Source organism: Rhipicephalus sanguineus, chromosome 10, assembly GCF_013339695.2.
Source record: "Rhipicephalus sanguineus isolate Rsan-2018 chromosome 10, BIME_Rsan_1.4, whole genome shotgun sequence".
Classification (NCBI taxonomy): domain Eukaryota; kingdom Metazoa; phylum Arthropoda; class Arachnida; order Ixodida; family Ixodidae; genus Rhipicephalus; species Rhipicephalus sanguineus.
In genome coordinates this window covers 8275651-8297795 of record NC_051185.1, presented here as the reverse complement: position 1 = coordinate 8297795, position 22145 = coordinate 8275651, and the positions used below count along the sequence as shown (strand labels likewise).

General features: G+C 41.6%; 1 protein-coding gene across 10 annotated transcripts in view; it reads right to left on the bottom strand.

The window, feature by feature from the left end:
- Positions 1 to 22145, bottom strand: part of LOC119406955 (6-phosphofructo-2-kinase/fructose-2,6-bisphosphatase) — a 163377-nt gene that overhangs the window by 12275 nt on the left and 128957 nt on the right. For 6 of the 10 annotated variants that reach the window (XM_049419961.1, XM_037673760.2, XM_049419963.1 and 3 more), the window contains 8 exons: positions 21876 to 22059; positions 20741 to 20814; positions 20417 to 20488; positions 19806 to 19952; positions 16926 to 17030; positions 16271 to 16312; positions 16081 to 16168; positions 1531 to 7178 (listed from right to left, as the gene is read on the bottom strand). In XM_049419961.1, coding sequence (XP_049275918.1) covers positions 6937 to 7178; positions 16081 to 16168; positions 16271 to 16312; positions 16926 to 17030; positions 19806 to 19952; positions 20417 to 20488; positions 20741 to 20814; positions 21876 to 22059 — 954 coding nt within the window. In that variant the 3' untranslated portion in view covers positions 1531 to 6936. Of the gene's footprint in view, positions 1 to 1530; positions 7179 to 11422; positions 15064 to 16080; positions 16169 to 16270; positions 16313 to 16925; positions 17031 to 19805; positions 19953 to 20416; positions 20489 to 20740; positions 20815 to 21875; positions 22060 to 22145 lie in introns of those variants that run through there. The other 4 variants (XM_037673757.2, XM_037673758.2, XM_037673759.2 and 1 more) reach the window with 3 other exon arrangements.

Below are 22145 nucleotides of genomic sequence, written 5' to 3'. Positions count from 1 at the left end.
TGGACCGGCATTCTCGGTTGATCGCTTGTGGTAATACCATTTTCAATCTACACTCATTGGCTTAGCCAAGAGGGTGGAACGTACATCGCAATAGTGAGATGTGGCACCAGGCGCCATGTCACGCAAAAGTGAACGCATGACTGCCAGTGACAGGTTGAAAATACAGCACCCAGCTTAAACTGTTCAGTTCTCTTTCAAAATCTGGATGCACCATGCTTGCTTCGGATTACAGCAAGACAGCCGAATACCAGTTGTTTCCGTCGTGTATATTTCTAGTGGCTCGCTGCCTATCACTAGCTTCCACCTTTCAAGACAGGTGAATACAGGTTATTTCCTGGCTTACCATGTCGACCTCCCCGTCTAAGTTCAGAGTCACTTTTGCTCACTCATCGTGCTCAAGATACATATTCTAGCATGTAATAAATGACGTTGAAGGTGTACCCTGGTCTCTCCTGACAATTCACACCTAGCCATAACTTATGCAGGGATACGCTCGTCGACATAGGCGTGCGTAGGGTTTCATCACAGACAACCCCCTCCCCCCTTTCTTCCGTTGGTCGAGTCTGAAAGAAGCTTCGTAATGGATGCATAAGATAACGGGGCCATGACACGGTCACCTAACAATTTGCGGTTTTCAGCGATAAATAGAAGTAGAGTGTCTATTATGCCTATACATACATGAAAAATTGACTCCAAAAGAATATTTCAGTGCGAAATAAGCCCTAGAAATCGCTGGCTATAAACCCCGCCCACCGCCCGCGACGGTCTTTTCTCATGGCGTGTGTGACGTGATGTGCTGCATGGAGTGGAGCTGTCGTCTTCTACCAAAGTTTCAGCCGCTGCAAATCGTTCAATTTCAATGCCAAGCTGAATAAATCTGAAATAGCTCGACTGCACGCTCAGCTGAGCACGAACAAAATAGTTCGCCACATTGCAGGCGCTCGCACAGCAAGCAGCTTGTTACGTCACGGCTCGCGAGTTCGTCAGCGTTTCCAGACTAAGGCGGCTCGCGTGTTTATAGAAAAACATGTCAACTGTAAATTAAGTGATCGACCAAATGCGCTAAAAATTCGCCAGCTTACTTGTGAACGCACAAGGATTAACCCCACGTGACACGGACTATGATGGAAAGTTGGGTGTCATGGCCCCTTGAAGCAATGCCTTGCTTTTCACAACGGCCTGCCGTTGGTCCCTCGCTTTCCAAGGGTAAAGGGAGGAAACGAATAGTACTTTGAGTGCAACATCAAAGTCCCAGGCCTCCATTGTCAAAAACCTGCGTGGCCAAAACGTTGCACTTTAGATAATGGCGGGACAGGTCTGACCGTGTAAAAGTACGGGGCAGACTTGGCACCCCCGTTAGATGACTAGGGGCGTCTGTCACGACCGCACTCCGTTTTAAGCAAGCATGTGCCAACTAGCTTCTAATCAAGCTTTCAATGATGCTAAAATAAGTGCGATAACGACGAGGATGATTGTGAGGATACAGCAAGCAGCATTGTAAACAAAATCTTCCTTTTATTAACAAAGTTTTGATGAATCACTGGCATCACAGCATTGCAGGAAACTGCAGGAATGCAACTACTGACATTGCATTGAGCACACAGTTCAATCGGCTAATATTTCACTGCACTAGAACTGGAAGGTACACAGACAATGCCAAAAAGGGTACAATGTTCCATGTCATGCTTTTTTTCATAACAGAACAAATGATACCGAAAGGAATAGGGATCGCATCAAGTCATTCAGAATGGCAAGGAATGTCTACAATACGACTACTTTGAGTAAAGTAATAAAATCCTGGTATCACAAACGCAACTGTCATGCTCAAGGGAATCACGGAAAGTCAGTCTGCGATGCTAACCACAGATCCAAGCACTAAAAGAAAGTTGTCTAACAGCTCCGCTAGGAGGAACTGTCACAGCTGTAACGCAATCCTATAGCTTTGCGTTTGCCCTGTAGGTACAAGTTCTAGCAACATGCTGACAAAAGCAATAAATGAGCACGCAATGAAAAGCAGGAGCACGCAATTTTTTTAGTGCACATGCAGATCAGCTTTGCCATTTGATACACCAGATTTTCTAATTTCACACTTGCCCAATACAAATAATGCTTCTTTATAGGACTGTCAGATTTCGAATATTTATTTTGGTAAATTTATAAGAACGGTTAGTGAACTTTCGCGATTTCTGTATATTGCCTCAAGCAGTTCTTTTGAAAAAACATCGTAAGAGCAATTTTCCGTAGCACTACGCTATCCAGATATCACAGCAAAATGCCTTCATGCAAACCTTCAGGTATCATATTACATTGTAACAGAAGGGGTATTTTTCGAGAGAAAAAAAAAAAAACATTCGTTTGCTGTAGATTTAAATGCCACATCTCAGAAAATATACCTACATAAGACATGCGTCTATGACAATAATAGCATTGCTATCATTTTCATTGATATCTACTTTTGTCGACTGACCTTTTGTCAATCAGAAATATGCCTCCTCTACATAACCTTTATCTTACAGGGAACATTTCTCCGTAGAATTTTATTTACACAATACAATTGAACATGAAGCACAATTTAAGTTCCTCAGCCCATTTGTCGCAAAGAAATGGCAAAGCTGATGTGGAGGTTATTCATGCAGTAAGCTTAATTATGGCAAGCAATAACAGCTAAGTACAGAAGCCAGTTTTGAGGACATGCAGACTTCAAGCATGACATGATGAAAGATGTGTTTTCAAGTCAACATTTAAGCTATGACTGATGACAGGCAAAATCCTCTCCCAAATATTTTTTTTGTTCTTATGCAAAAACCTTACAAAAACCTTACAATGAACTTAGAATGGACTCTTAGAATGCTGTCGTTTATATCGAAGAAATTAATGCCGATCACCAAGTTTGCTGAACATTGCACATTGGAAAATCCACGCAAACACACTATTTGCAGAAGGTCATCAAACGTGGCACAGCTGCTCAATCACAGATGGCTTTATGTAACTGTAATTCATTTGCGTTATTGTTGCACAGCTAACCGCACACATAATGAAAACAATGTATTTGCATTATTATATTGCACACATTTTTTATGGCACACAGATTGTCAGCTGCTGTACTGCCCTTAAACAACAACAACGCTGCTTCGGTGTAAATTCATGGCACAACCCTCAACTTCCGAAATAATCTCAACAATGCAGTTAGTGGTTATGCAGCTGCCTAAACAAAGCCAGTCCTTTTTTTTTCTAATCATTCCAAATTTTTTCTATGAGCTCTTTCTTATAATGTCAGAGTAATAATTAAACCTGAATACTGGCACTGATCCTCATGCATAAATACTGCTTTATATTGCATAATATGTGCAAAGGAACATGCTACATAACCATGACATGGGCAAGCTATACTGTCATGAAAGGCAAAATAATATGCTATAAAGGAGCATTTTCAACATGCTTATAACGCTGAGTAAATAGAACAAAAAATGGCATAAAAACGACATAGCACTGTTAATAAAATATACATTAAAAAAGGTGGTAACTAAACAACTAAGAACATGCCCGCAATTAAGAGTACTACAATGTTATACTTACCGTATTTTCCTGTAAATAAGCCGCCCGAAATGACATTGGAGCTGAAATCTAAGTGATACTATGACCTTGGCAAGCTCCAAAAAGCCTCCATGCACTGACTCGTGACACACAAGGAACTGATGCCACCAGTCGCGTAAAAAAGTTACGAACAACCTCAGCTACAATGCACCTAGAGGGAGCAGTGCTTTTTTTGGTCCTGAATCCCAGTTGCATGTTCTAGGCAGCCACATGTCACGGTGTCTTTTTTTTTAGAGCTAGGATTTCGCATGCACTTCTAGCAAGCGCATCAGGCGAAAAAAGTATGAGCGCTATTGAAGTTGTAGCTTTGTAAGCGGCACGGCTTATCTACTGAAAGATACGGTAATGTGAACACTCGAAAGTTGAGTACGGGTATGTTCACAGGTACAATTGCATTCTCCGCTCACCTTACACTTGTTTGAAAAAAAAAATGGGGGGTGAAGGGAATGCAGTTAGACATATACAAATGCCGCAGAGGGACAGTCTATATGCTAACTTGTATTGTGGGTGGTGTAAATGCTCTAGTGCTTCACTCAGAAGTACCAAATGCCAAAACAAGAAACAGTCTACTGTAAAACACCATACTTTTCTTGAACACTTACTTTGCAGTTCTAGCAACACGTGACCTATTCAGGCTAGTTTGAGGCTCAGATGTAGACTCGCACAGCAGCGCCACATTTTAAATATGTTTCGCAGCTAAGCAGGCCTAATTACGTCAACTTTTCATGTGCTTATTGAGCCTTCATAAGCACTCCAGAGGTGACGACAAAGCGCTGCACAACCAGGTTGCAACGCTCGAAACATCAACCAATGTGCTGTTCACTAAACCACCACACAAACCAACAGACAGTGACATCGAAGAAAGCATGGAGGAAGTGCACATGGTTGAAACAACCTCGGTGACTAAAGGCAAAACTGCGAGTGTACTGGTCTGGCAGGTTAACCCTTTTTTAAACTGGTGACAAGCATAGTCACCAGAGTTTATACCAGTATATCTGACGACTAGTATTGCTATCATGAGGGAAAATGCAATGTGACAACGAATACATTCGTCAGCTAGCTTCTATTTCCAGTTTTACACTCTAGATTTTGGCACTTGTCAATGTTAGCGGCATTGTGGAAGATCTTCCTCAGTATTACAGGCTGCTTGAATGTTAGCTATGGAAACATGTCTGTTGTATGCAGCAATCCTGGACAATTTAGTATAATTTTTGGCCTACCCTAAGGTCTGGAAGGTGTTAAATTTGTCTTCACCTCAATAAGCAACAAAATCTATGAATTTAACATCCCCTAGAGGAATCGCTAGACAGTAAAGGCAAACAAAAATTGTTTCCTTCACAATTTCCATAATATCACTGTCTGTCAGCTGCATATAGCTATTAGTACTCAACTAAATATGGAGCCTCAAAGCTCACTTCGTTCCTTTTCCAAATTTGAGCTGTGGTCCATTTGAGACTACTTTGCAATGATCACATGATGGCACCAAGGCATGTGCTGCTATTTTCGCACAAGGTGCCATTGTTTGAAGAATCTCAATGCTTGTTCAAATGAAAAAGACATTAGGCAAACATCGTAAACTAAGCACTTTCCCTTTCCGTATGCCTCAGACAGCCAGCTTATGTACTGCACAGACAGGTCTGCCAGTGCTGTATGTCAGGTACAACAAAACTACCACTTAAAGAGTATATTGAGCAGTAAAATGTCATGTGCCATTACAGTTATAAAACACAGGACAATCATAAAATATTACAGACATACCTATCCTGTACGCACAAATATAGTAGAACCTCTGTGGCTTACACGTTACCTCAGTTTGTGGTGCGCGACACCACAAATACACCGTGTGGATCCAAAATTTCATGTTTCCATAGACGGAATTTTTTCCACAATTTCTTTTTTATTTCATGACATCTGTAGCAAAATTAAACTGTACGAAGCAACAAGGCAAGACCCAAAATTAACTTTTACCAATGTTATTTAAAACAAGAAATACATGCCTAACTAAAAAGAACTCAAGGCCAAGAATAAAAATGGACAACGCAGGCTAATACCCATGGACCATGCAGGAATATAAACACAAGGTATTTTTCCAAAACATAGATTATGCAGCCTCGATGACAAAAAGTATTAGCCGCACAGTTTACTCAAATGCCTCAGTAAACAAAAATACTGTTTTGGCATTTCCCACCCTTACATAACTGCATAAGCAACTAATACAATACAATGCTTTTGTGACACAGAGTTGCCCAGACATTAACCTGAAATGTTTGTAGAGGTGGAAGAATTTGCCAGAAAAAGCTGACTGATGATTACAGCAGTGAAATCTTGAAAAGTTCAGTGCCATCTATTTGACGTGCGGTGTATGCTATGTGCATTACTGGCATGTTTCTGTGTAGCCCACAAGTGATATGAATAAAGAAGGCAAATTACCACAAACCACTTTCTTAAAACTCTTGATGTTCAAGAGGAGTTTGTCATGTTTGTTCAGTTCCCGAGTGATACACTGCTAGCTAAATAAATGCAATGTCACTATCAATAACTAAAGGACTATGTGAACAACGATACCCTGTTTAATGGTGGTTCACAGCAAATTTCTGGGCAATGTATACGGTGGCAAGAGCAAGAGCATCCCGTTACCTAGCTGTCACAAACGAAACGAAAAATAACTGCAATAAAAAGACCACTGGTGGGCCTTGCCTTGCCAAAGTAAATGGACACAAATACAACAGTCCCCATGGTCTCTGTAGCCCAACTTCAGTAAACAAAGCCCAACCACAGCTCAACTCACAGTTCCTAACTTCCATCCATCATTCACATCTCTCAAGGCCCAAATAAAAGAAAACTCAAAACAGCAGTCAAAATGAAAGAAGGCAGCTTAAAGGTTGAAAAGCAGAGCCTTATGTTCAACGTCCAGAAGTATGTGTTCTTGCTTTATGATCTATAGGGTTTCGTTGAGATACTGCAATTGCCTGCAGATTTGATGGTCTGTCCAAACAAACCAAAGGATGTTCTCTTTCAGGCTTTCCAGGAAGTAGTTAGGCTGCTTCTGCGACTTCATCCACTACAGCAATATTACTGGGAAAAAGCTACTCTTGAAAAAAAATTAAGAAAGAAAGTGTAGCACACGGTACATTAAGCCTTCTCTGGCAACTTGCCTGCACCCACTCTCAACAGTCTAATGCCCACACAACAAGGATACAGATTAAGCTGTTCCAGATCTCCCGTTAACAGCTATGAGTTAAGACCTGACCAGTGGTAGTCAATTAAGGGCTGCTCTGCAGCGCTTGCACCGCTCAGGCTACTGTGAGTTGGGCAGCAGAGACCAGTCACTACGGGAGACGTTCATCCCTGCACGAAGCTGTCCTGCTGCCATAGCAGATCCTCGGTGAGCTCAATTTCCTGCAGGCCGAGGGTGTCGACTGCATCGGTGTCGGTGTTCGCGCCGTCGGTACTTACGCTGGGCTTGGCGCGGTGTGTGTCTACCGCAGCTATGGGCACGCTGAACTTCTTCATCTCGCAGCCGTATGCCATGGGTGTCAGCTTGATGATGCTGTGCAATGGCACTCGCAGGTAAGGAAGTTCCTCTGTGAGGCAGCCAGGCCGTGATCAGGAGGCAGCAGCAGCAATGTGGGTAGGCCAGGGGGGAAGGGAAGGGGATGAAATAAAAAAAGAGGAAGCACGCAAATGGCTAGCTTAGGGGCAAGTGGGATGTCTGTGGCAAGAAACAAACTTCAGGATAACTGTTAATGTTTCCCACAGTGCTTAAAGAGACACTAAAGAGAAAACTGATTGTTCTCGTATTAGTAAATCACTAGGTCACAATACCAAAATCACTACGCTTACAGTGAGAAGACGTTTAGTAAGCAAGAAAATGTGCAAAAAGAAGCGGGTGGCGACGCCACCTTGAAGTTCCCGTGTCAATTGCCATGACGTCATAGATTTTGACCAGCGTCTACCATAGGTTGGCAAAAAAAGTGGGGTTCACTCATACTCACACTCACCGACATATTACTCATCTGGACTCACTCAGACTCACGACCAGAGCTTGGGTGAGCCTGAGGGAGTAGACTCACGAGTCCGTTAGCGTAAAATTAGCTTTTTCAGTTATGGTGTCAATGCACTTTAACGCCAATATCCCACATAACCGGTGCTCTACGACACAATTTTTTATCTTCTACCTTCAAATGCGAGTTACGAGTGGTTCCAATTTAGCGAGGACATTTTTATGAAATACACGACTCGCACAAAATATCTTTATCAAGGTCTTCCCGTGAAAGAGTTTGCGGAGGGTTCATGGCACCCACTTCCCCTTAACTCTCACCTCTGATCAATAAATGTTGAGGTGGCGCTCAGACTCGCTGTTGAGCTCACTCAGACTCACTCAAGAAATATAATTTGGGCTTAGGGCTCACTCGGACACAGACTCAACAAACTTTCCTCAACCAGACTCACAAAAAGTTTCCTCAACGGGAATCAGTTAGAGTCAAGCTCACCAAAATATTACTTGTCCCGGACTCGCCCAGACTCAGACTCGTGGCCCGATCTGAGTCTGAGAATCTGAGCGAGTCGACCCATGAGCGAGTTTGCTGACCTATGGCGTCTACTAGGACCTATGTTGTTCCTAAACAGTAAAAATAAAGTACATTGTCTTCTGAGGGGGCCAGAGACTTAACAAAGCACGTTTTAGGAAATTTCGTTGCTTTAATATCGCCAAAATATGAAAAACGCCACTTGAAATCTGCGACGTCATCCGCATAGATTTGAGTGCAAAATTTAAAAAGGAGACTTTGACCTTGATTTTCTCCTCCATTATTAATTCATTATTTCACTGTAGTGTCCCTTTAATGTCTGGCAGAGTACAAACAAACATGCACGTTACAGATGTTAATATCCAAAAGAACAGCCGTCGCACAATCTTCAAACGTCAGTCTTTGCACAATCTCGGTCACATATTCCTGTGCAACAGAGAGAACACCCTTACTGCAGTTGTTTAGGTTGACTACACTGCTTAAAGAATAGACGGATCTCTTTGGGTGCAAAGTAGGCATGTGCACTAAGACATCATCGGCTCTTGCGTAGATTGTGGTCACTGAGCACTTGCATGTTGTGTAAAATATTGCTGCAAAAGTTCACACTTCAAACTGGACAACTGCTCAGTGAACTTATATTTAACCTGCAGTTATAAGGATCATGACTATACTAAAATTGTGCAAACATAACATGTAGGTTTTCTTTTAAGTATTGTTCCAAACTGTGGAAGTTGGACTAATGCCACATTGACATTAAATCATCTTGAAGCTTGTCTGTATGCTGTCTAAATTAAGAAGCAGGAAATATTCACATGTGCAGGTATGCCACCGCTCCTTTCTTAAGTTAACTGCACAAAAAATGGGGCAATAATTTCATTGACAATTAGTACCTGCTTTGACTTCAACTCTACAGAACACAATTTTCTAAAATCTCACTCCAGGCAAAATGATCTGCTCTGATCATTTCTTTATTTGTTTATACTGAAAACCTAGGCTCTATACCGAAAACTATGGCTCCTAAATTATAAATGAATAATTTAAAATTTCCTCAGTTAAACATTACCTAATAAAAAATCAAACTAATGAACGATGAGATGAACATCAAGCAGACAAGCATATATTCAATAAGTAAACGAAGAGCTTCAGAAAAGTTTAAAACAATGCATCAGGCAGGCCCGTAGCCAGGGGGGGCCCGGGGGGCTCAGCCCCCCCCCCCCCCCGAAATTGAAATTTTCATAACACATGGTGCTTTACCGAAAATAATGAAAATAGGTGTTTTTCTCAAATAGTCAGGGCTTTCAGCAAGTGCCCCCCCCCCCCCCCCCGGAAAAATTTCCTGGCTACGGGCCTGGTATTAGTCTGAAACAGACATACAAGGGCAGAAAACTTAGTGGCATAACTGGTAGCCATAACCAAAGCACTTGACTTCCAATAATTATCCTGCCAGAAGCGCACTTTTAAATATGATCAAAACCAAAGACTTGTACGTTTCAACAACCCATTGTCTAGGAGGCTTGGCACTAATTTATTCTATTTCTATGTGTAGGCAAGTCTACACCTAACTACCCCTAACACTACTACTAACTGCTTGTGTAAAATACTAACACGTAGTTAATCTAGGATAGTGCACCGAGCATAATTTTATAATAGTGTAATAAAGCTAATCTTTTACACATGAGGGGCAATCTTACGTTCAGATATGGAATAGTAGTCTTTGAAAAAAAAGATGTACCACTATCCATGATTAGAACTAAACCAAGTTCAGAAAAAACAAAGTGCCTCACAAGTCTAACATTTCCTTCTCAAGCTCCTGGCAAGAAACTAGAATAATATATCGATTTAGCATATTCTTCCTTACATAAAGTCTGGCAAATAAAAATCAGTTCTGCTGCACCATGACTTATCCAGCATGACAGCCCTCCTTAGTAAAAGCGCTTAATCCAGCATGTGCTCATGACAAAACGCAGCAAGCGAGCAACGTCTCAAAAGCAGTGTTGGGCATGCATGGCCAGTTGCAGAAGTTTCCAGAACACGGAATGCCACAAGAAAGACACCTTTTGTGCCTAGTAATTTCAACAATCGTAAATTGCACCATGCTCAGGGTGTTAGAAAAAAGTTTATTTCATTTTGGTTTTAGCTTCGTCCCACTGAAGAAAGTTGTATTCCTTTCCTGTTCGGAATGGAAAAAAATGTTCCGGAACAGTTCGTAACAGTTTTTATTTGCACACAAAATATCTGAAGTTAAAGTAACAATAAAAACATGGCACCTAATTTTCGTCCTAAGTGAATTACGAGTTCTCCGAGCAGGCTCTATGCTTTGCGTCAAGGGAGTAAGCATGATCTCAGAAGCAGCACGTCATTGAGTGTACTCTCCGATATGCAAGACCACTGTTTCGATAAAACTAACTTCAGAACGAGAATGCCCTCTCCACAATGGCCTGTGTGGCTGGCACACCAAGGGCCACTGGCATTAATATGTACATGCAGCTCCTGTTGCACTGCTCTTTTCATTCTTCCCAAAATTTCAAGACATCTTTACTTTGGAATTGCTGCCTGCGATGTGCACTAATACTGTAACCCGAGATATGCATTAATGCTCACGTTGCATGAGCTTGGTTGTTCCGGATTGCCAGCTTTTTCCTTGAACCATAAACTAATAAAAAATATTTCCATTTCATTTCGAAATCGAATAATAAATAACGTCCCGGCTACGTTATTGGTCCAGTCAAAAATATAGTTTGCTACCATTTTTCATTTGATTTTCGTTCCGTTCTGACACACCGACTATGCTTTCCTGGGAAATACTTTAGCAGTGAACTTCCCGAATGTCGGCAGCATGTCAATAACATTAGGCTGTTCAGTCTGTGTCATCAATGTTCTGAAATCTTGCGAATCGTGCCTACATGCACATAATGTTGAACCTCAAAGTAATGAAAATGAATGAAAATTATCTGATAACATGAAGCAAACCTAGAATGTCCATCCCTGCTATTAGCACCTTACAAATAGATGATACATTTGCACTAGAACAAAGGTGCTGGGTCATTTAGTGGCCTCATGCTGATGAATGCGCTGACAATACTACCGTTAGCTTTACTTTGCTCCAACTACAACACAGTTGGCACGCAGTTATGGATGTGCTTCTAAGGCCAGAAAATTCAGTAATAAAAATCACAATACGTAATTCACCCCAATTATTGTTCATATACCAGTGCCCAAGAGAAGAAATAATGAAAGGCAAACAATATATTGACGAGCAAGTCAGCAAATTGGGGACAGCGGCCCCCCATGAACGACAACAACATTCAAACAAGAGAATTTATTCAGGTATTAAGCACATGATTCGTGTACACTCTATTAAAAAACTGACAATACTTTAAGTATAGTAAGAGTAAAATGTTTGCTTCTCAGTGAGATCTCAACTACAATGTTTCTGCATGACTACTGCAGAATATGCGGATTTGTTCAAGAGCTGAAATTTATTACTTCACATCATATCAACTTCTGGACGTTTTCGTAGGCTCAGATTATTACAAAGTGCCAAGTGAAAAAGATGTACTGCAGCAAAATCTTTCATGCAGAAACATTTTTTTCCCGTTTGCATTTAGCTTCGAAATCTTGTTGCTCAAGCCTCAAATAATGACAGCATAGAACAAAGTACTACATAAGAATAAGAAGTATTGCACAACGACATGAGGTGCTGAATAAGACAAAGTGTACAGAAAATATGACTAGTGTCTAAGGTATAAGCAAAGGCCTTCACCTTTTAAAGGCCTCAATATATATTGTTTGTAAAATGTTGAGCTTTACAATATTGTTCTGAGAACAGGAAGTCAGAACAATATCTACCAGTAAACTATATAAGATTACTAGTTGCGCATAAGGAGCACACGAAAATTTTTATAACATTAAATTCATTAAGAAGTATAATTGTGCTCTAATCTACACCCATTTTCCAGTGACAAAAGTTTTTTTTTTTTGAAGTGAACATCTTTCCCACACAGTTCTATTGAAAAGTTGTGTTAAAAAATCAGCCAGTGACTAAACTGCTCTGTGCGTGCTTGAAATCGATTAAAGCTTATTGCTTCTGCAGTATTGCTTGGAAAATTCATACCGTGATTTTTGAATTGCACTTACAGCATTGAAGCCTCATGTATATAGAAATCAGTACTAATATAACTAGTGTCATCACATTCATAACTCTTTTCACGTGATGAAAATTCCATGAGGCTTACTTACTATTGTCTGTAACTCTCGACAAAATTAACTGTTAAATATGCTGACTTATTTGGCTACTTAACGCTTTGAATATACTACAACACAATCTAAACTTGGAAAGGAAATGAAATGCACCAATTCATCCTTAATTTGAAACAAGTTAGGCTCTTACACAGACACTCTGGATGAAATGTTCTTTGTTTAGGCAAAATTATTTTTTAAATAAAATTTATTTGCACTTGACTGATCTTTGACACAACCATGTCTTATTTAGATATCACCAGCTAGTGTACGCATTGCTCCAGAGTTAAACAAGGTCCACAATACAACAAACCATCATTGATAAGTTGTCCTAAAAAAGTGGTTGCAGTTTGACTGTGTGGGGAAGACTTCGTGCGTATTAAGTTTTATCGCTTAAGTTGAGTAAACATGATACAGCACAAGGCTCCTGCATTATCCTCAATAGATCAAAAAATTTTATGTATGTTTTCACATACAACACTAATATGTGCGAAAAGTAGTGAGATAACTAAAGAGATAGTAAGAAAATCTGGATCTACTATTGCGCTTGAAAAGAAAAAGGTTCCTTCACACATTCCATCAAATGAACTTGACCAAAAGCTCACAAAGATGGGTTATTCAAGTAGGCTACACTTTACCATGCTCTCAGTAATAAGGGCCATCAAGTGGCTACATTAAATGTTTAGCCACACGGAATAGATTTATGTGGTCAACGAACATTCAGCCTCACAAATGACAAAACTGCACAACAAACTCCAGCAGCTTATGATGTGACATGCTTAATTCCTATACTCGAATTGCAAAAGTAAATAAATGAAACAAAGCAACACGACAATAATGCAAGCTGAAAACCAAAAAAAATTTGCTAAACCTAGTAACACTGCATAGTTCCCAAAAGTATGTTTTCCCCTAAGGACGCAGAAATGACGGCTGAAAGATACAGGTTGGAAATATGTACAGCGTGAACACAGATCCATGGTTAGTGGTTACTCGAGGCAAAAAGGGTAAAGTAACACAAAACGAAGTCGCTAAGTTGTCGCTTGTAACAATGAAATCATGGCCTTCACAACATTATGTTCACACATGGGAAAACAATGGTGATTACAGTAGGATTGACAAAGTCACCTGAGCATAGTTGCTAGACTAGAAACGGAAGAGTGTTGTGAATCTCCTACCATACAGGGCTATAAGTTCAGCACCATAAAACATTCATGCTGTAATGTGCCACTGAACTGGAATGAACACATCATGGATGCCATTTAAAGGAATGATTCTACAGTTCAACCACTCAAGGAGGTTAATGATCAGTCGCTTTGTACTACTTAGCTAGTATGTATAGTGGAAGTCCTGTGCTAGCCGTTCACTCCACGGTCCGAGCTGTACGCTGCCATAACATGTACTGAGAGGGCCTTTGGCAGGTTCTTTCTCAATGTGGACTGTGTCTTCATATCAATGAACACTCTTAGTAAAAATAAAGTCTACAACATGTAACAGCACACTGTCTTGATAAGATAGTAAACTTCCTTCCCCCATTTCAAGAATATTCTCTCCCCCGTTTCAAAAGATTTGTTCGTGCATTATTACGCCAAACTCATCGACCCTGGTCCAAAACAGGTTAACCTTCTTTTTCTTTTGTGAACATGGTTCTCTGAATTGTTTAAGCATGTGCGTCACTCCTACTTCTTAACTTCACTTCTTCCATCTTATCTGCAGCAACACAACTACGAACTTGCCTATTTCATTTCACTTTTATGAAATAATCAGCGCACACAAACTTTAAAAATCTGCAAGCAATAATTAATAAAAGATTTGAGAACCTGCTGACAGGCACTCGCCGAGGGTCATTCAAATGTGTGCTCCTGATGACATCTCGAAGCCATAGACCCCATGTTCCTTGATATTTGAAACAAAGTAAGGCTCATAGAGACCAAAAGGTTAAATGTTCCTGACAACTGTAAAACTACGACCCACGGCCTGAGCATTTAGTGATAACACAACAGACTAAAGAGAGTTGATATTATGTCCCATGCATTCATACTGTACTGATCCTAACAGGGATCCCGATACACTTATGATGCATGACTTAAAATAACTAGCACATGATAGGCTGGATAAAAAAAGTCATCTGCTTTACCACACCTGCCTAAATAACGGCAGTGATAAAAACAAGCAGATGACCTGTACAAAGCCTTAGTCTGTGATGACATGACGTACTTCGGTTTTTACAAATTCTTGTATTTCAACATTTCTGCTTCTACGAGATCGATGCGATTAGACCAGTATAACTTCCCACATGTTTCCCAACACCAATTTTGAAGTTAGCACTTTGGCTATCTACATCTTGTCTCCTTCTTTCATTTGCTAGTTATTTTACACCATTTTACACCATTTTACCAAGCTGTAAAACTCGTCACAGATACGATGCTATATCCCACATCACCACCATGCCTGCCTATATGGATCGCCAGTGCCAAACCATGCAACCCTAGACATTGGAAGCACTGGTTTGAAAAACATATAAATGTCCGAGGAGAAGGGGGCAGAGGTTGAAGAAACAAAAAACACTGCAGCGGTGCTCAGAGAAGCTCGTGGTCGTCCACCGCATCCACGTTTGTCTTCAACTCTGATATCTGGCAGCCGTGTGCCGTCAGCATCAAGTGTAGGATGGTGTGCAGAGGCACGTGAATGTGGGTCATCTCTTCTGCACGCCAGAAGAACGAGCAGAGAGGCGAAGAAGAAGAAAAATATCGAGAACGGGAGAGGAGAGAGAGAGAGAAAGAAGCAGGAGGGGAGAAAGGCAACAGGGCGTCACGGTCTGTGCCCTCACTCTCCTTCAACACAGCACCCACAGTTCATTCGTCTCTTCCAAGTTAGATATATGAGTCATTCGAAACATTGTACCAGCAACAAACGAAAACCATGCAACATCTCTGCAGACTACAACACTGGCAAAAAGATGCAACCCTGCTCAAAGAAACCCCCCCAATTAAACAAACGCCCAGTTCTTATAACCACCATGAAACTTGAGCACAATGTCAAACTTCGCACTTCACGTACATCAAAGGACCGCATACAACTTGACAAAGTTTATGCAGATGCTGTCGCCATATTTGGAAAGATAATTGAGGGATGCGAAAGGTAATGCAAAATACCTAGTGTGTTACCTACTTAATGTGTTAAAAAAATACCTAGTGTGTTAAGTACTGTTTATATGCTCGCTCGAAAGCACCCTTCCTGTTCATTCAATGTGGGTTTTGCATAAACCCTGTTTGCCTCATGAGTTGAAGAGTTAAGTTTACATCTGATGGACATTTATAGTCTGGCAGAAAAAAGAAGAAAAAAGTTTCACATAATAAAAGCAACTCAGGTTCTCCGTACCTTAACTGATATAATTGTAATGACAGGTACTAACTCAATAGTCTTAGATTTACACTTGAATTTTGAAAAATAGACTATTCTCGATAAGGTTCTACGGCTTGAAACCACTGCCCGTCTGTGGTAAGCTGCGTGAAATTGCCCTCTTATTATTGCTACCTCATTTGCAACTTTCGAAATGGAACATAAATGCGTTGCACTTGACAGCTTCTATGAAAAAATCAAGAAACAGATGGAGTGACCTGGCAAACGGCAATATGTACTATGTACAACTAACAAATGAATGTGAGGTGGTCTTTTCAATTGAAACTCTGCAAGGTTGAAGAAGGGCAAGTCTACTTACCAGAGTTCTTGTCAAGGAAGTAGGCAAGCAGACAACGCAGGACCGCTTGGTGCGCAACCACAAGGACATTCTCCTGCCGCTCCAATTCCTGGCAAGAACAAGGACAAACATCATTCATGCTATCCATGCACGAAGGACAACAGAAAAGGAAAGGGTTGTGAACATTAGGCATGCAGAGTCAACCACTAACCATGATGACTGGCTCCAACCTAGCTACCAGGTCTTCGTAAGACTGGAAAGAAAAAATTGTTTTTCAGTGAACATAAGCACCATAGTAGGTATTCTTTTATAGCAATGTGTTGGTGAGAGCCAGTTGTTTCAGACTTGTTGCATAACAGAAAAGAACTCACAGTCGCGGCATCAAAATAAAGATGACACAATTTCTATTTACAATGACTACACCTGCTTCAATAAATGGAAGCATATTTTGGAAGACTGTCCACTTAGTGTGTAAACACTTGCCCTTGGTTCTTTAAACCAACATTTCAATGCCAACATTTTCTGGTTATCAGACAGTAATGTTGAAGGGCAGAATGGGCTGCCTGGACCGTGGAAAACCCTTTCATTATATCTTCTTTGCAACGACCTGCCACAGCCATACTTCCCTGGCTGATATCGTATAAACTTACACAATTTCACATTAATTACTACAGTCAAGGAAAGCAATCCAAGTCATACCAAAACAGGATGCATTGCACTCACTGTGTGTTCTATCAACTCTTTATCAACTCTTTATTAGCTCTTTATCACCACAACCAAATTATATGAATTCTACTGTGACAACATGAGAGTGCCTTTAAACATGCCTGCAGGCAGTGATGCGAGATGGGTAATATTGAACTCACCTCGCCGCGTGGGTACCGGTAATGAAACTTGTCCTGATCTCTGGCAGCAAACTCTTCGGGGTACTTCTCCTGAATCTCCTCGTATGTCATTTCCTCACATATGCCCTTAAAAAGAAAAAGGTCCAAATATAATAAATTGAAAAGTGTCCTACACATGCTCTACGCAAGTTTCGCTCTGCATTAAAGAACAGTGGATAGGTGCAGCTTAGTATGTGCTTACTCTCTTCGGTGGGTAAAGTACAATAGGAATTTATGTGTACAAAATGCATGGAATGAATTTCACAAGTTCTTAACTTGTTACTAATCCACATTTGGCTTCTAAGAACTAAGGGTTTGGCATTATTACCGTATTTACTCGCATAATCGGCGCACTCGCATAACAGGCGCACCCCTAGTTTGGTCGCGGAAAATTCGATTTTTTTTAATTCCGCGCATAATAGGCGCACCCCGAACTTGGCCATGATCAGAAACGATTCTACCCCCAGCGGTACAGTTGGAACGCGGTCCCCGTACCCTGAAGAAAAAAAAGAAGGCAAATCGACGAGCAAATAAAAAAAATTCGAAGTGCAACGACCTAACCAACGTGTTTGTCGAAATAAAACTTGAAAAAAAAAAGTGTCCACAAGCGAAAAAAAACGGCTGTTCCATCAATTACTGATACCCCCCAAATCGCCGCGCTTTTTGGAGGTCACGTGTACAACGCCGGGGGCTCGATCGCTATCACCACCATCAGAGAAAAAGAAACGTCATTTTGCAAGCGGTGTGCGTATGTTGTGGTCGTGTATTCAACTTTGGTTCCACCATGGGGAAGTACGCAAGCTACACGGCTGGATTTAAACTGAAGGCAGTGCAGTACGCGCTGGAGCACGGCAACAGGGCTGCAAGCAGGCATTTCAGTGTTGGAGAAACCAGTATTCGGTACTGGAGGGATCAAGAAGAAAAACTTAAGGCGACGAAGAAGACACGACGGGCTTTCCGCGGTGCCAAGACCGGCAGGTATCCGAACGTCGAAGAGCAACTGGTCCGGCATATACGGGAGCTACGACAAGACGGCTGTGCTGTGTCATTGGATATTGTGCAGACTGAGGCGCGCAGAACAGCCCGAGCGCAGGGCATCGAAGCAAAAGAGTTCAAAGCCAGCTCCGGATGGACAACTCGTTTCATGCGGCGCCATGGCCTCGCACTGTGAAGGCGGACCACCTTGTGCCAGCGCTTGCCCGCAGCATATGAGGACAAAGTGGTGGACTTCCACCGTTTCGTTATAAAGCTCCGACAGCAGAAAGACTTCATTTTGTCCCAGATCGGCAACGCGGATCAGACCCCCCTTTGCTTTGATATGCCGCGGAACACGACAGTGGAGGAGAAAGGTGCACGGAGCGTCATCGTCGGAACGTCTGGCGCTGATAAACAACGATGCACCGTAATGCTGGCAGTGACAGCGGATGGGCGCAAGCTACCGCCTTACGTTATTTTTAAATGTAAGACGCTCCCAAAGGCAAATTTCCCTCAAGGCATCTACGTCAGAGTCCAGGAAAAATACTGGATGAGCGCGGAACTCATGGTGGATTTGGTGAAAACAGTCTGGGGTCGGCAACCGGGTGGTCTGTTGTTCCCGTCCATGCTTGTCCTGGACAGTTTTCGTGGGCACCTAGTAGACCGCGTACGAGATGAGCTAAGGGAGCTGCGCACAGATCTGGCAGTGATTCCGGGCAGCCTCACATCGATACTGCAGCCTTTGGACGTGTCCTTGAATAAGACTTTCAAGGACAATGTTCGAAGGCTGCACACCACCTGGATGGCTGGAGGACAACATCAGCTGACTCCAGGTGGTCAAATTAAGAGGCCGCCTGTGGAAATGCTGTGCGCTTGGATCGTGGAAGCGTGGCAGGCGATCTCCAACGAAGTTGTCAGGAAAAGCTTCAAGAAGACAGGTATCTCGAACGCACTGGATGCGAGTGAGGATGACATGTTGTGGGGTGCGGATGATTCGGACACCGAAAACAAATCCCCGCTCGGCGAGGATGAATGTGTGATCTCCGACTCGGACTCCGAATAGGGAAAAGGAGGAACACCTACGACTTTTGTGTAAATAAGTTTTATGTGTGTGTGTGCAGTTGACGGCTCTCGCTTGTTCATTAAAAGGTACGTAGGTATGTTTGTTTTATGCTGAATTAATTGGTAAACGATAAAGTCGCCTTTTACTTGACAAATGTGCAGATTTAAAGCGCGAGAACCGAGTCGAAAAAATTTTCCATAATTTTACCCCGCGTAATTGGCACACCCCTAACTTTGAACCGGACTTTCTGAAAAAAAAGTGTGCCTATTATGCGAGTAAATACGGTACTTATGACACATTTCAAGCTTTCTTGGCGAATAATGTTAATGCAGAAACTAACATCAGTTATGGAAAAAGACACAGCAAGCTCTCTTCCATCTATATTTAGGGCAAAACACATTAACTTCACACATCTAACTTCCCAACGGCTGCACTTTAAAATTTCTACATCCCCTAACAAGCCACATTATTACATTCTCTAAAGCATATTTCATAATAACTTGGATACATTATAAGTGAAAGAAGCATCATATTACCTGTTTTATAAAGGACCCATACAAGCTTGCCAAAATTTGATTCCAGGGTAGCTAGCATTACTTTTATCTTAAGTGCTTCCTCGCTCTGCCAATGCTCCTAATGGTTTAAGTAAACTATCACACACGCCTCAAGCCATGAACACTGGTGATGACATATTTAGTCCTACTGTCTTGAGGCAATGTTTACTGAGCAAGCTTTAAAGCATCTCTGCTGAGAACTTCAAATATGGCACAAACTTTGGAAATGAACTGGAACTGTAGCCCTCTCAGGAGTGTCCAAAAACTTACGGCGTCAATTTCGTTCAGAGCCTTCCATCGTTCTTGCGGGGCATCGATGCCTGCTGCAGTCTGTATGGTCCTCTTCAGCTGGCTGGTCCAAACACGGAGGCGTGGAATGGACTGCTTCTTTATGAACTTTGCCAGTGCAAGTGCATACTGAACAAATCAGGAAAAATGGAGATGTAGCATGAAGGAGAATCACTTTTTGAGATTTGGTAGCCTAACACAGAAAGCACAAATATTATCACGTGATGTTTCAAACAAGTAGACCTTAAGAACCAGCACGGGGGGGCACACTTACTGGACTTAAGCTTGTTTCAAGATTGCTCATTAAGATCATGTACAATGTGAATGTACTGGAAACAGGCTCCAAAAATTCAGGGCATCGGACTGATCGCTTTTCAAATGATTTAAACCTGCCTGACAGCAGATTTTAGTTTCCTGAAACGATTGCATCAGCTAGGGAAGCAAGAAGACCACTGTATGAAAATAACAATACTTAAATTCAGAGGTGCTAAAATGCAACAAGAGAAATGTGGTCAAATCTCAACTTAGAGCACAAAGCTTTCTGTAGTTGCGAAGTAATCCAAGTTTGAGACCACTCCAAATCAACTTCTCACCTCCCGTCCCCGTTCGGAGAGATCAGCATCCCCACCAATCCTTCCCTGCAGGTTCAGGACACTTTCACCATGCTGCGGTTAAACAACACAAAATATTCCATCAGTATTCATCACATACACACAACAGAGGAACGTACAACAACATACAGGAACAGTACAAAGGACAAAAAGAGTGCGCTCAACATCTCTTATAGGATCCCAGTGCTATTTGCATGTCAATAGACCAAAATGGAATAGCAACATGCCCAAACTTGCATTTGTTCAAGTTAGGATGCAATTTGATCCAAGTGCTTGGACATCAGAGAATATATGAAAGAAACTCACCCTGGTCAAGTAAATGGATCTTGGCATGATGTGGATGTTCATGAGGTAATACACTACCCTACTCTGGATGTGGCCTGCAAGACAATGAAGTGAAAGAAAAATGCTCAGATTAGCTTTTCTCAAAAATATGGGCACAGAAACAATGTTTGTCAGTGTAATATCTGGCTTTAAATAACTCATATGGCTTCATAAACACTGATTACATTTAGACTATGCGACATACATCAAATTAGGAAGTCCCAGACACATTTTAACCCCATGGGTTTGTTCAGTGAGCACTCAAATGAAAATACCTAGACTTTTCCCAATTCTGTTCTCACTCAAACGTGACAATGCAATTTGGGATCAAATTCGCAGTTTTGTACTGCCTAACTGTATTATGCAGCAGCCACTGAGAGCCAACCTCAGTAGTGTCTCACCTGAATAATTTTCCCAACGTACGTACAAATTAATTGCAGGAAAGCCCTTCAAGCGAAGTAACCTTGCGGCCATGAACTTTGGAAACCACTAAGCAGGCTTAATTAACTTCAACTTAGTAAGCTGGATAGCTTATTCCATAGCCTGCTGCCACATAAATTCCCTGAAGTAATCATGAAGCGATGAAAAATCCTTGGAATATGGGGTGCTGCTAGAGCCAATGTTTTGACAAGAGGACTTGTATTCTTTAAGGCTGCAACTTTTCTTCTTCTGAAGCGGACTTCTCAAGGAAGATGAGACCACTTCACGAAACGTGGACTCCAGCGACACCCTGTGTTCCAAGAATTTTTCGTCGCTTCAAGATTCCATTTCCCCCCACACTTCTACCTCATCAGAAGTAATCAAGCAGCACGTCTAACTAGTAAAATCCTTTTAAAAATTTCTGCGTACTAGTTAAACACTTGTAGCAAATGTGCTGTTGACACCTTCTGCCCCATGATGAACCAATAGCATTATGCTTGTAACGGATATTCTAGAAGACTCGTGCCATTGACTTCATGCCTTCAAGACAATTTGTAAGCATATGCTATAAAAAAAATTCCAAATATGTAGTTTAACCCGTACATGCTGGTCTATTTCTGAAACAAAAAATGTAGGTAGAAGTTAAGACATTTTTTAAAAAGCAATGAAAAGAAATTAAAGTAGTGAAAAATCTCACCTTCATGTCTGTGCACGACGACCTTTTGTCCTGTGTTGAAGATCTTCATGAAAGAGTACTGCTTTTCCTGGACTTCATCAAGGGTCTGGTAGCAGGCCTTGTAGTGTTCGATACGGTGCACAAAATCAAGGAGGGCATCGTCCTTGTTCATGTCCCTGTAGTCCGGGCTATTGACCTTCACTTCCTGCATTTCATCAATAATAATAACTGTCGGGATTTTACATAAAAAAACCACGATATGATTATGAGCGACGCAGTCGTGGAGGGCTC